The sequence below is a fragment of the Rhinichthys klamathensis genome, unplaced genomic scaffold (genome assembly GCF_029890125.1).
Source record: "Rhinichthys klamathensis goyatoka isolate OS25496 unplaced genomic scaffold, OSU_Roscu_1.1 h1tg000533l_1, whole genome shotgun sequence".
In the NCBI taxonomy this organism is placed as follows: Eukaryota; Metazoa; Chordata; class Actinopteri; order Cypriniformes; family Leuciscidae; genus Rhinichthys; species Rhinichthys klamathensis.
The window spans coordinates 5,630-21,354 of NW_026607009.1; the positions used below are offsets into that span (position 1 = coordinate 5,630).

The following is a 15,725-nucleotide window of genomic DNA, read 5'->3' on the forward strand; positions in this document are numbered from 1 at the left end:
AACCTTATGTTATGTCAAACCTGTTTAACTTTCTTCCTTGTGTGTATCACAAAAGGAGATGTTTAGCAGAATGTCAAAGCTGCTCCTTTTCCTCTGATGAAAGCGTAGATTGTCCATGGCTGTTACTGGTTATTTACTGACTTTCATCTTATTAAAGAAAATATTTCAGGTTTGGAACAACATGAGAGCGAGTAAGTAATGACAGAAATGCTATTTTTGGTTGAACTATCCCTTTAATGGTTGTGTATTTTGATGAAAGGGTTCTTTCATTCTATTCTATTCATCACCAAAGTCTATGGAATCTGACATGTAGTGACGTTGACGTGTAGTGATTCGTTTCATAATATGTGTCCCTTTTGCACCATTGAAAGTAAGTTCCTTTGCATTAAAAGGTCTATTTATGGATCATGTGTCTATTTTAGTGCATAGCTCAATAATAGTTCCTCAGGGCTCTGTGCGCTGTCCACTTTTGTTTCAAAGCAAAATGATGTTGACAGTTTGTTCACATGTGCTGGAAGCTTGGCGCATTGTGTTTAGCAAAGATTACTAAGGGTGGTGTGCTGTAGTGGTTAAAGCTCAGCATAATTAAACCATAAATCATCATATCGTACCCTTGAGTACAGCACCCCAGCTTTCTTGCCCTTGCAATGCTAGGGTGGTTGTCAGAGTTTTGTTGTGTGGTTGTTAAGGTGTTCAAGCACTTGTGGTTTTAGAGTGTTTAGTTGCCATGTACAATGGGTATGAGAACGATCTGAAAAGTAGCTGTTCAGTTTACGGTCAATGCAGCCAGGTCAGTTTTGCAGGGTTGTTGCTTAGGTATTCACTTATACTGCATATATTTGATCAAAAATACAGAAACAGTTTGAAATATTTTTACAATTTAAAAAAACGGTTTCCTATTTGAATATATTTTAAAATGTATTTTATATATGATGGCAAAGCTGAATTTTTAGCATCATTACTCCAGTCTTTGGTGTCACACGATCCTTCAGAAATCATTCTAATTTTCTGTTTTGGAGCTCAAGAAATATTAATGTGAAAAGCAATTGTGCTGCTTAATTTTTGTTGTGGAAACGGTGATAGATTATTTTCAGTATCTTTTGATGAGAAGAAAGTTCAAAAGAACCACATCAAGTCTTTACTGTCCCTTTTGAACAATGTAATGCATTCTTGCTGAATAAAAGTATTACTTAAAAAAGAAAAATCTGATATTCTGGTTCCTATGTGGCTTTCCTGTGTGAGTTTATGGGAACTTTTGCCTGTTTTATCATTCACCAAACTAAAATCTTAAGTATTAGAATATACTAGAAGCACATCTCTTCTTAACATCATTTCCATTTGTAGCACAAAGGATACTGGAAAAGTCATGCACTAAAGCTTAACACTCAATAATAAAACACTTCAAATAATAAGCGTGAAAGCCCAGGTTGTGTGTGGTGATACAGTACATAAATATCATGCTAATGAGTAATTGGTATCATATTTGTATATGTGTTTTATTTTTCCCTGAGTGTGCTTAACATTTCAAAGACTTTATCACGCATACACTCGGCAGTGGTGTCTAATGGGAGTGTTGTTCTTCCAAGAGTTAAGCTTTTTTGTTTGGTTCACTCCTAATTACCTAAAACTGCCTAATTCTGTGAAGCTCACACTTTTATTTATGTAATACTAGACTTGTACTAATAGAGTGCACACACATGGCCCCAGGCACATTTCTTGTCTCAGGGTCATCTCAACGTGACGACACAAGAGACTCACTTTTGGGAAACAGTGACAGTATAAACCTTTGATGCTCTGAACGGGGTGTTTTAAAGTTTTAAAAACATCCCGAGGAGCCAAAAGATAATTATTGATGAAGAATATGTGTTCAGTTCATGCGTAAGGGAATAAGAAAGAGATAGGCAGGCCAGTGAAGGAAAGGAGAGGCTCAAAACGAGACGCATAAAATCAAAGAGTTGGCCGGGAGCTCTGCCGTTTCATCCAGGATAACTCTGATGAGCTTGAAGAAAAGGCTGCCACTCTAATGTCAAATTTTTGTGACATTTTGTCCACCATAAGTTGAAATATTAACCGGGCGGTTATGAAGACTCTTGCTGAAGCCTGAATATCTCTGACTTTCAGTTGGTGTGACACAGATACAAGCCAACTGTCTACATAACTTTAACAGCCTTTCATAATGCATCACAAAAGTTCAAAGAAGTTTCAGGAAAGAAAAGGATGACAGATGAAAGGTGATATGAAGGAGAGAACTATCAGTATGTGTGTGTGTGTGTGTGTGTGTGTGTGTGTGTGTTTGCTCGAGGCTTTGCAGACATTGTGACCTTAAATAGCTGAGAACTCATTCTCTGCTGTGGAGTTTATTTCCACTGTATGATTCAGTACAAGCATCAGCCTGAGACTAAAAGACACATGAAAGCGCTTGATGGACACATTGTTCTTTCCTGCGTTGGCATTTCCTGTTGAAACAGGAAGTTTGGAAAGGATATATTGGACTTGTAACATTTCACATTTATCTTATTATTATTATTGTTATTATTTTTAATTGTTTTGGTTGCTATGGTCGGTGTAGCTATGCATTTGCTAGGGTGTGGTTGCTATGGTGTTCTATGTGGTTGCTATGGTGTTCTGGATGGTTGCTAGGGTGGTTGCCATTTTATTTGATCTATTTATTTATTTTTTACAAAGGAGTACACTATAGCATATAAAAAGTTGTGTTCGGGTCATTTTGACTTGGAGAGGATTTTCTTTTTCTCAAAAATCTTAGTTAAGTAAATCTTAATAAATCTAAAACTTACTGACTTCACTATTTAATCTGCGTCAAACTCTTGCCATTTCTATTTGTCACATTAAATGTCTGACAGGGTATAAATTCTTCACAAATATTTTTGGATAATATATTTGTACTTTTGAGGGATTTTCTCCCCCCACCTTGTTACACTTGTGGTTTTCATGGCCAAAAATGACCGGATTCCAGAAAATAGCTTATAGATCTCTCGTTATGCTATATTATCACCAAATATTGGATTCAATCTTTATGCAACGAAGATTTTGAGTGAAAAAAGCAGTATTTGTGGATAATTTGGTCAAGATTCAATAAAATATGAGAGAAATTTGCACTGTTTATCACAGTAGTGTGCTTTAATGTTTAACCATGAAGTTTGTTTTGAAATGAATTCATGTGGCACAAAGTCACACTTGAGGTGTTCACGGTTAAAATGACTGGCCTACAAAAAAAAGCTGATTAATTATCACCAAATATTGGATTTAATCTTTTGTCAACTTGTTTTCTTTCAATTAGGACAGGTTTTGTATTTATTTTTGTAACTGACAGATTGTAGGTCCCATTTTTACCCGGGAACACCAAAGGTGTTACAGGTTTTTTTTTAACACAGCGTAAGGGTAAAAAAATGTTAAGTAGAGAAGAGAATTAAGTTTCCTGAGGAAGGCTGTCTGAAAGACTGAGTTTTGGACCAAATATTAAAGGCTGAGTTTTAAACAGTTTTATAGGTACAAACAGCAAGTTGCAGTTGGTTAATCTGAGATGGAGCTGAAGTATATCTCATAGTCATATTGCTAAAGTATGGTGGACCGACATTTGTTTAAAAATGAGTAAGGGCATTTTGAAATCAATTCTGTATTACACAGGTAAATTTAAGCAGGATTTAACTAGTCTGCATTTTTCCAGCTGCGTTCTGAATAAGTGTCTGATTGACGTCGTTTAACTAATTTAATACATTTTTAATGTTTTTTTTTTTCTGTATTTATTCAATAATGTGTTGGTTGCTCACAGAGTCAAATATGCTGTATTATGTTTATGCAAATATATTGTGTAGGTGCAGTTGTCACATTGTTCTTTAAGGCTTGACTCACTGATTGTATGTGAAGCAGTGTGTGTGTGTATGGCTTTGGTCCAGTGAGTCCCACACACTCTGTGTGAAATGTACAGATACACTCCCATCCCACGCGAGAGCAGATCAGAGGGGTTACATCACAGCGAAATGTGGCAGCAGTCAAGGAGTGTATGAGTGAAAATGTGTTGTGATCTGATTGCTCTGACATTGTGGGAGACTTCAAAACGACGTTAAAACAATACGATTGCATGCATGGAGCACTCTACAGGAATCAGAGGCGTCTGCGTGTGTGAATGGCTAGTCTTGTGCCGCACACTAACTCCCAAAGTAATAACATTTTGTCTAATCTTTTGGATTAGGACACGGCTGATAAATTAACTTCCTTTTAAATTAAGTACAAACTTCAAAGCAGCCTATTCAACATAATGTTACATGCCTTGCAGTGGTTTATGAAACCCCTCCCTGTCAATTAACAATGTCTGCTGCTGAAATGAACATCTCCTCTCAGCGGGCTGCCGCTAACACGCTCATTGTCATTTTCTCAGCTGCTATTGTCCCTGTTATATGATAACCCATTCTTTTTAAGGGCTATATCCTACACTTTTATAGCATTGTTTTTTGGCAGTTTTACGTTATCTTTTCCCAATCTTCCTGACAAATTTGAAAGGTACAGTAGCAAAAACCACCTGTTCTGAATTCTATGTAAATGACCTCTACCGTGATTGGCTGAACAGTTTGCCTGTGTAATGAGTACACTCTCAGAAAAAAATTTGCACAACTTATACCTTTAAGCCCGGGACACACCAAGCCGATGTCAAAGAACGAGCGGTGATGAAAGCTGACTGTGTTGTCGTACCATCTTGACTTAATTGCTTGCTTTTATCACTTTCACTTTTATTCTTGTGCGCTAAGCTGAACAGCCAATCAGAGTTCTCTCTCTCACCGACGGCCTGAATCGACATGCTGAATCGGCCCCAAAAAAACCCAACAGCGTCCGATTAGAGCGAATCTGTGCGGATCACACCGGAAAAACTAAGCCGACTGATGCTCAAAAACGGGCCGACATTGGCTTGGTGTGTCCCGGTCTTTATGGGTATTACTATAACTTGGGGTATTACTACTAGTCTAAGGTACTAAAATGCAACTTTTATGGGTTGATAATGCACAAAGTTGTCCTTTTAATGGGACTGCCACAGCGACAAGCTGTTGTGCCCCTAAAGGAAGAGTTTTTGCACATTTCTTTCTAACAACTCTTATTTACAGTGATCTCGTCCTCCCCGATAACAGCCTCTTAGCAAGTTCACAACACAATTTGGCCAGAAATGTGCCATGCAACTGCGTTTGTCTTCTAAAGATCAGGGAAAATCCTGTTTTCCACGTTATGACCCATTTAGATTGTTTTACTTGGGGAGTCAAAAAGTTAAGTAAAGGTCATCTTAGGTCCTGATCTTCTTCTCCGGAAGCTCTAAGCGGTGGGTGTAACTGTTGGCAGATTTGGTTAATAACTGACTTTACATCATTGTTAGTGATTTGTTTATTTCTGGATTTATTTGTCAGTGGAATGTTTATGCAGAGACTCCCAGAGTTTAACATTTTTAGTTTTTTGTTCAAATAAGCAAAATAATTTTTTGTTAATGTTCTTATCACTACAAAAATAAAATAAAAATACAATATTTTTTTTTAAACCATGATAAATCAGAATCAGAATCAATTGAATCAGTATCATAATAAAATAATAAAGCATATATATATATATATATATATATATATATATATAATTACAAAGATATATTCTATGAAAATAAATTAATATAATTACTTTACAATTCATTTATTATATTATAATTATTATTCATTTATATATTTATAATACATTTATTTTGCCGTAAGAATATTTAAGTTGTCTTTTAGTGAAAACTAGATGAAATACTGATTGATAAAATGTTTTTTGCAGTAAAGCCTCTCTGAGAAGAGCGAGTCTGAAGTGGCCAAGAACAGAGGAGTTAGTGTTTCAGTGTTGATGTTCAGGTCTCAGTGGCCGAATATAAGGACCCTTATACAGAGAGTGCTAAAATGTTCTGCTCCTGCTGCATTCCAGCTGTGCGCTTCAATCCCAGCTGTTCATTCAGCTCAAATCCCACTGCCTGCTTTGATCCTACACACCCTCAGCACAGCAGAGGAAAGCCCCCTTTATCATCTTCCTGCCAGCCCAACCAACAATGTGTGGAAGTGAGTCAAACCCATTTGAACTGGTCCTGCTCTCTGAGCCTCCAGCCTTCACTCGCTCACCAGACAAAGAGGACGTTCAGCCCTGGCTGGAGCTTTCTGGGCTCAGCGACAGCGTGGCACGCCATGGCGGGCTTCTCCGTGTCGATCCAGAACTTGCATGGTGCAACTCTAAATCTCGTGCCGCTTTGTTCCCTCGTCGTAGTTCCTCTGACCGGAGCAGGAGGTGGAGGAAGAATGTGGGGTGACGCAATACTGGTCTGCTCTCCGACTGTCACCGGAGGTATTCACAGCGTTTATCTTAGCAGTGGGGAGGGGGACATGAAATGGAAATTAATTTAAATTAATGTCTTTTTGGAAATTAGTGTACTGCCTCGCTGCCTAACTGACATGAAACCTCAAAAGAGATTTAGGCAACACTTTACAATATAGTTAACATTAGTTGATGTATTGACTAACATGAACTAACAATGAGCAATACATTCTTTACAGTATTTATTTGTTAATGTTAGTGAATACAAATACAGCTGTTCATGTTGGTTCACAGTGCATTAACTAATGTTAACAAATACAACCTTTGATTATAATAACGTATTAGTAAATGTTGAAATGAATATTAACTAAGATTAATAAATGCTGAAGAAATATTGTTCAATTTTAGTTCATGTTAACTAACTAATGTTAACTCATGAACCTTATTGTAAAGTGTTACCGAGATTTATTTGAAATGAGTTGATGCTCTAGAAAGGCAGCAAACCTCATGGGAGATGATGTGATACTCTAAAAAGCTAAAAAGCTGAACAACACTGCAGATTGGCAGTTTTTTTTTTTGTCTTATTTTCCAGTTAAAATATCGTAGAATTGTTGAAACAAGATAAATTGACTTGAGAAGCAATGCTGCATAAGATAATTAGATTTGTTTGCAGATAATGTGTCTTTAATATGAGTGTAATTTGCCTTAATGCACTGGCAGATTTTTTTCACTTGCACTTTTTTTTAACTTATTTCTACTTCAGACAAGTAAACAAAAAAGAAACACAAAATGACAAAATACACTTGTATGCAAGATGCAATCTATGAAAAAAAGGCTTATTACATTATACGGTGTGGGTTCTTAAAAAAATGTCTTGTTTTAAGGATGTTAATAAATTTTGTCTCGAAAAAATTTTCAGTGTACACACAGACAATTTTACGCTAAAATAGTGAGTTTATATATTAATAGTGAATTTATCAAGGATCAGCTCTCTCCCTCTCTCTCTCTCTATATATATATGTGTGTGTGTGTGTATAATATATATATATGCAACAGAGGAATGCCTATATGTCTGGGTTTTAGCACACAATGTCAGTCTCATTATCAGATAAAGTAGAGAAAACAATCTGCTAGATTTAGTTAATATATTTAGCTGCAAATGAAATATAATCCTGTCTTCTTTTCATGCTTTCATGTATTTATATACAGACGTGAGATGGGTTCTGATGTGTAGATGAAGTTTGATTATTCCATGACTCCGGTTCTTACTCTCTTTTCATAGCCAGTAGCAGATATTCAATGCAATCCAGTGTAGACTTTCCGGCTCCAAAGCCATTGTTCAATTTAAGGTCAGAGATTTGGATCACCGCCATTATACCTGCAGTCTCGCTGGAGCTGCATCAATTCTTTTTAACTTAGACTACCATTAATGGTGCATTTGTCTCGTATTTCATCAAGTGAAATCTTTACAAGTGTGCTGGTTCTCTAATGCATTATTTGTCATTAGTGTTGAAGATGCATAAAGTAATTGCTTGGTTTAGTTTGTTTAATTGGCCAAATACAATGGTGGTCTTAGATTTTATTCTGAGATTACTGAAGCTTATAAGCATAGATGTACGTTGTCAGTTTTGATGTACAGTAATGTATGCACTAAGTATACACTAAAAACACTTCTTTAAGAGTTTATAAACATACATTTTACACCCACACACACGTTGTGTTTTCATGTTTTATGGGGACATTCCATAGACATAATGATTTTTATACTTTGCAAACTGAATATTCTATCCCCTTACACTAACCCTACCCCTAAACCCATCACAGAAAACTTTATGCATTTTTACATTTTCAAAAAAAAAATCACTTATGGTGTGTTCACACCGAACGCGAATTTAATTATTTGCGCGAGTAGATTACATACAAAGTCAATGCAAAGACGCGAATAGACGCATCATTTGCGCCGGGCGTTGCGAATGACGCGAATTGGGTGACGCGTTTGCCGCGAATGTCTTCCGCGCAAGTTGAAACATTTGAACTCGAGCGAATGTTCAAGGCAAGCGTCTAACTAGACGCGTATTTGACGCTCTATTCGCGTTCGGTGTGAACAGACCATTAGTGTGATTTATAAGCTGTTTTCCTCATGGGGACCAAAAAATGTCCCTCAAGGACAAGGATTTTGGATATTTCCATCCTTGTGGGGACATTTTGTCCCCATAACGTAGGGTTTACCAGGACACACACACACACACACCAGCCATATTGTTTGTAACACTAGTCCTCCTCATAGTCAGTCATAGCATCATAAACAGCAGTCACAGGACGCCTGTCATCTGTCTTCAGTTCTGACATCACAGATGATAGATGACTGAGAGTGATTGTGACTGGCATGATTCCAGGTCTGATTAACAAGGTCAAATTAATACGTTAAGTGCACCGCATGTGTGTGCGGTCACGATGATGACTGATAACAACTGACTTGACTAAGTAGTGTTGTGTGATCACATCTCTGCTGTGCTAATTCAGTTCAGTGTGGAGAATGCCAGCATCAACTCTATTCCAGTCTTGCGTTATACCCTCGGGTGCGGCATCGCCCTCCATCCACTGGAGCAAGGGCAGATTTATAATGACGGGTGTAAGTTCATGAGCGTGCTCGGACTGAGCAGTTGGTGTCATCGGTTAAAGAGGACAGGGCAATTGAGGACAGCAGGGATGGTGAATGACAGCACAGTTATGATTAGAGTCAATCAGAAGCGCGAAAGATCACCGTCATTTTTCTTATTAAACCGTCATATTGTATATATAGTAAGCGCTAATGTCTGTGATGAATGTGTCCACTGTGATGATTTTTCCTTATTAATAATTATTACATGATACCGCATTAACTTCCATAGTGTGATGTATTTCCAGGTGAAACAGAAAATGAGTGGGAAATAAGATTTTCTTAGTTTTAGCCATCAGGGTTTGATTGGATCATAAAAAGTAGGCTATGTTATTGGTTAATTTTAATGTCCATGCCAATGTGACCTAGAATTCGTCTTAAGGAAAGAAAAGTAATTTCAGAGGTGGAGAAAGTTATTAAATTTCAAAGGAATGTTCTGATGGATGAACTATAAGGTTGGTAATGTTTCACATTAGTAACATCTCAGGAACGTGTTCACTGTTGTTGTTGGACACTGTTTTGCACATTTGGACTGCTAAAAGAATAGAATAGTTCAGTCACCTTCATTCTTTAGTCACCCTCATATCTTTCCTAAAGTGTATGCTGTTATTATTGTATTACTGTTGTTTTTTCTGTTATTAAAGTGATAGCTCACCCAAAAATGTAAATTCTGTTGTTCCAAACCTGTATAAATGTCTTCTTTTGTGTTCAGCAGAAGAAAGAAATTTATACAGGTTTGGAACAACTTGAGGGTGAGTAAATGATGACAGAGTATTTTACTTTTGGGTGAATTATCCCTTTAAGGTTCTTTATTGGCATCCAATGGAACCTTTCCATTGCACAAAAGGTTCTTTATAGTGAAAAAAGGTTCGGTCGGTAACACTTTACAATAAGGTCTCATTAGTTAGTTAACTAACATGAATAACAATGAGCTAACATTTGTGACAGTATTTGTTCATCTTTGTTTATGTTAGTTAATAAAAATCCAGCTGTCCATGTTAGTTCACAGTGCATTAACTAATGTTAACAAATACAACATTTAATTTTAATAATGTATTGTAAATGTTGAAAATTAACATTAAGTAAGATTAATAAATGTAGAAGTATTGTTAATTCTTAGTTCATGTTAATCATAACTAATGAAACCTTATTGTAAAGTGTTTCCAAAGGTTCTTATAAAATGTTTATTTAAATTAAACATTTATTTAAATTAAATTAAAACATTTATTTTTTCAAGAACTGTTTACTGAGATTTCTTTAGGGAACCACAGGTGGTTCATCTATGGCATCGCTGTGAAAACCCCCTTTTGGAACCTTTATTTTAAAGAGTGTAGTACACAAAAATAAAGTTTTTCCACATAGCCTACATTAACACAAAAAAACACCATAAATGTGGTCCATATGACTAGTGCTCTATATTTAAGTTGTCAGAAGCCATACAATAGCTTGAGAAACTGAAATATCTCTGAAAAATTTGTTTTCATGGCTGTTTTATCTTATGTTAGGTGAATACGTTGATGATATGGTCACATGACATCCAGCCTATACAATCATGTATAAGAGATGTTGGTTGTGGACACGGAGTACTCTTTCTCTTTCTTTTCTGTGGTCAAATGTTAGAAATAATGACACAAAAAAAGTGTTGGGTAACTATGGCAACAGCACAGTGTGATTGCTCTTGGTCTCTCCCTGTAGGGGTGAAGTTAATAAGATTAGAGTTAGATCTCAGCGATGGCAGCCCTAAAGACCTCAGCTCTGTCTTTTTAATTAGCCCCTCAATTTCTCTCTCTCACACACACACACACACACACACACTGTTTCCAACATTGATAATATATCAGCATGTTACAATGATTCCTGAAGGATCATGTGACACCGAAGACTGAAGTAATGGCTAATGAAAATTCAGCTTTGCATCACAGAAATACATTTTAAATTGTAATAACACAATATTACAGTTTTTTTTCTGTATTTTTTATCAAATAAATGCAGGCTTGATGAGTGTAAGAGACTTATTTTATAACTTTTGACCTGTGCTGTACAAAATCAAAAAATTTAATTTAATGCAAAAATAATGCTATGGGGAAATAACCAGTTTATACATGCGTGTGTATATATATATATATATATATATATATATATATATATATATATATATATATATATATATATATATATATATATATATTCACTCACCTAAAGGATTATTAGAAACACCATACTAATACTGTGTTTGACCCCCTTTCGCCTTCAGAACTGCCTTAATTCTATGTGGCATTGATTCAACAAGGTGCTGAAAGCATTCTTTAGAAATCTTGGCCCATATTGATAGGATAGCATCTTGCAGTTGATGGAGATTTGTGGGGTGCACATCCAGGGCACGAAGCTCCCGTTCCACCACATCCCAAAGATGCTCTATTGGGTTGAGATCTGGTGACTGTGGGGGCCATTTTAGTACAGTGAACTCATTGTCATGTTCAAGAAACCAATTTGAAATGATTCGAGCTTTGTGACATGGTGCATTATCCTGCTGGAAGTATCCATCAGAGGATGGGTACATGGTGGCCATAAAGGGATGGACATGGTCAGAAACAATGCTCAGGTAGGCCGTGGCATTTAAACGATGCCCAATTGGCACTAAGGGGCCTAAAGTGTGCCAAGAAAACATCCCCCACACCATTACACCACCACCACCACCAGCCTGCACAGTGGTAACAAGGCATGATGGATCCATGTTCTCATTCTGTTTACGCCAAATTCTGATTCTACCATCTGAATGTCTCAACAGAAATCGAGACTCATCAGACGAGGCAACATTTTTCCAGTCTTCAACTGTCCAGTTTTGGTGAGCTCTAGCAAATTGTAGCCTCTTTTTCGTATTTGTATTGGAGATGAGTGGTACCCGGTGGGGTCTTCTGCTGTTGTAGCCCATCCGCCTCAAGGTTGTGCGTGTTGTGGCTTCACAAATGCTTTGCTGCATACCTCGGTTGTAACGAGTGGTTATTTCAGTCAAAGTTGCTCTTCTATTAGCTTGAATCAGTCGGCCCATTCTCCTCTGACCTCTAGCATCAACAAGGCATTTTCGCCCACAGGACTGCCGCATACTGGATGTTTTTCCCTTTTCACACCATTCTTTGTAAACCCTAGAAATTGTTTTGCGTGAAAATCCCAGTAACTGAGCAGATTGTGAAATACTCAGACCGGCCCGTCTGGCACCAACAACCATGCCACGCTCAAAATTACTTAAATCACCTTTCTTTCCCATTCTGACATTCAGTTTGGAGTTCAGGAGATTGTCTTGACCAGGACCACACCCCTAAATGCATTGAAGCAACTGCCATGTGATTGGTTGATTAGATAATTGCATTAATGAGAAATTGAACAGGTGTTCCTAATAATCCTTTAGGTGAGTGTACTGTATATGTGTGTATGTGTATGTATTTTGCTGCAAATATATCTGTCTCATGATAATTTGCTAAACACTATATTTAGCCTGTTTTATCATATCAATAATTTAGCACATATTGAAAAAAGCAGTTCATCAAAAAACAACAATTTGAATTTGAAGACATTTTTGTTTGCTACTGTGCCCTGTTAGGTCAGCCTTAATGCAGTCTGTTCAGAAGAATCATCTAGCATTTGTTTTTGATGATTTGATGCTGTCTGAGGCCTGCGAGTGTTTCGCAAGATCAAACACTTTCAGATTCGAGGAGACATGCGTAGATCCAGCTCCTTTTAAACCGAAAGACAAAAGAGAATGCTCAATTATACAGCTTTTGTGTTTTTTCCCCGTCACATTCTACTGAGAAATAATTTCTGCATCCGGTAGATGCTTTTATTCCAAGCTGCCTTGTAAATAAATGTGTTCCCTGCAACTCGAACATTGACCTTGGCTTTATTAACAGCATGATTTTCAAGTTGAGCTATGGGAATACAAAAAGTGTGCTTATGATGCAAATATCTACAAAGCACCCTGATTATATAACAGAGAGAGACATTGCTCTGATTTAATGGCGCTCAGAGCAGCTTCTAGTTTTAAAAGTAGAGCTTCTAGTTCTTATTTTTGATGTTCCTCCGTTGGTGCCTGTTTTTGCACTTGACAGTGTTGTCAGTGATGCATTTTGTTGCACAACATTTGGCAAACCGCTTTGTGTTTTTGTTGTAGCCGCTGCTGGCTGTTCAGTGTATATTGCATGTGTTGAGCTGCTTGAGTGTGCGCCGGCTCTCAGTTCTCACGTCCACAGAGCTGCTGGCATCTGGCACGTATGGCACAGGACAGAGTGTGTGTTGCCATGGCGATGATGGAAAAATTGAATTTGTGCCTGCCGCACCCTCAACCAGGCCGTTTTCAGGCGATTTGTATCAGCTCCACTAAAAGAGCTCTGTCAAGCAGGAAAGAGCCTTTAAAAGCGGCTCCTTCATGACTGAATCACTTGAATGCATCATTGTGAGTCAAAATCACTAACATGTCATGGAAGATGTGGCAGCCAACCACCCTGCCGTGCCAAGTTTTCCAGTGCAAGTCAGAGTCAAGTTTACATTTACAGTTGCTTTAGTTTATAGGACCTTATGAGACCATTTATGACTGTGACAGTCAGCGAGGATTGTGGGATTGAGAAGAGAGACTTCTTCATTGAGGTAGTTCATAACAAAATACATGATTTCATCTTCGACATTGAGAAATTAAGTTCTGTTGTGTGGCCATTGGCCAATTCCTGAGCCAAGATGTCGGGGGCAGGGCTTTAGACCTACACACTAACAGGTTGAAGAACAGGTGTTTCGGTGCCCATCTGAATGATTATGATAGCAAACACGTAGCTGTTTCCTGAGCAGCTGTTATTGTGCTCTGTGAGGGGGATGATCATTTGTAGTTCTGTTGAAGTCTGCCTCTGGTTTGATGAAGGAGAAGAACATTGTGAATTGTTTTGTTTGCTGGAAGAAGGTAGAGTATAATAACTTGCACTAAGAAATATATAAATTTAAGGGTGCCATGTTTTTTACTTATGTAGCATTTTATAAAGGTCCATTATTAGTCAAGCGCTGTGTGCGAAATTGCCCCCTATACCCTCATTCACTATTCCCTACATGAGTCCACTAATATAGTTCATTTGAGGGAGTGAATGAAAACAAGCGAGTGAATTCAGACACTGAGTGCACTGGAAGACCTACCGCTTTTGCATAATTTGTGCTTGCGGTTTAGTAATTATTTGAAACTTAAGAAACTTGCAGCTCCTGTAGTAATGAAAAGATTTATCTTGAACTCTGTCATGGAAACTAATATGTATAAACTGTAATTAAACTTTAATAATCAATTAAAAAGGAATTTATACCTGTATGATATTCAGAGGCGGACAGAGTACAGAGCTTTGTTACTTGAGTAAAAGTACAGATACCCCTTGCTAAATTTTACTCAAGTACAAGTAAAAGTACTAAATTCAGATGTCTACTTAAGTAAAAGTACTAAAGTACTTGTTTTTAAAACTACTTGAGTATCAAGAGTACAAGAGTAGATTTTCTAAATATTGCATTACTAATCTACTGCCACAGTACTTACATTTATGCACAGAAACGTCCTACATGGAGTTATGAAAAATGTTAATACCTTGGATAATGTAAAAGGAATTGAAAGTAAAATCAAGTCATTTTCATCTTTTTACCATGTTGCTTTATTTAATTTAATTACATTTTTGGGGGGTCCCATCTTTAAATGCGGGGACAACACACACACACACACACACACCACATGTAAGGGTGGCGCTGCCAATAAAGCACCTAAAAGCTGTCACAAAGAACCGGCAAAAGGAATGATTATGAATATGTAAAATATAGCAAGGAGATATTTTAATTGTTTATTAATAAACACTTGTTAATAAACAAGTGTTTTCTTTGTCAGTGTCGGCTAGATGAAGTTGACGATGCTGACTCGCGATCTTCAGTAGTGAACGCGCCAGAGAGAAATGCACATTTCATACGGATTACATAAGCAGAGAGCAGTCTGTAGTCTGTTTTCTTTCGTTTTGATTTTTTCTGTTTAAAAGTAGACATGTCTGTGAGAGGCAAGTAGGCTACCTTATACACTGAGTTTCGGTTCATTTATGAGACGAGATCCAGTTCACGCGCCGGCGCCTCCGTTTCTTATCTATCGTCTGCTATTTACTTCTTATTTATTAAACCCAGGCAATTGGTTGATGAAACATTGATTAAAATTAAGATACAATTAATGCAAAACGAAATTCAGGTTAAAGAAAGGTTTTGTGTTTTCTGTTTGATGTCTCTGTGAAAGTTTTAAAGCATTTTTTATGCCGCTTTCAGAGCGCTCACGTCCGTAACGGAGAACACGTCCATAAGATTGTTTTTTCCTCATAAATGCAAACCGGAAAAATAAAATAAAACAAAATGAATATTTTATGTACTGTGGAGACTGAGCGCCAACCCTTCTTCATTCGCTGGGTAGTAGCCTACTTTGGTTTGCGCAGTGTAATTCACATAATCAGTAAAAATATATTTTGCCTCCTAAAGTTTTTTTTTTAAGAAATCAGAAATCCCTCGTGGCTACGCCACTGCCACATTTGAACCTGACTGTGTTAAACACACCACATACTCAAGAACATCAAACCAAATGCTTGGCTTACATTAATGTGTAATATAAAATCTGACCATGGAGTTGACTTTGGCGGAAAGCTGAAAGTGATTGCTGATAGGCTGTCCCAATCAGTGGCGCCTGCACAATCCAATC

General features: G+C 37.3%; 1 protein-coding gene across 3 annotated transcripts in view; it reads left to right on the forward strand.

Annotated features, from left to right (window-relative positions):
- Window positions 1–5,834: 5,834 nt before the first annotated feature.
- The window catches only part of prkcz (protein kinase C, zeta), a 77,867-nt gene continuing 67,976 nt past the window's right edge, over window positions 5,835–15,725 (forward strand). Inside the window, exon 1 of one of the 3 annotated variants that reach the window (XM_056238726.1) lies at window positions 5,835–6,360. In XM_056238726.1, coding sequence (XP_056094701.1) covers window positions 5,925–6,360 — 436 coding nt within the window. In that variant the 5' untranslated portion in view covers window positions 5,835–5,924. The remainder of the gene's footprint in view (window positions 6,361–15,725) is intronic. The other 2 variants (XM_056238724.1, XM_056238725.1) reach the window with 2 other exon arrangements.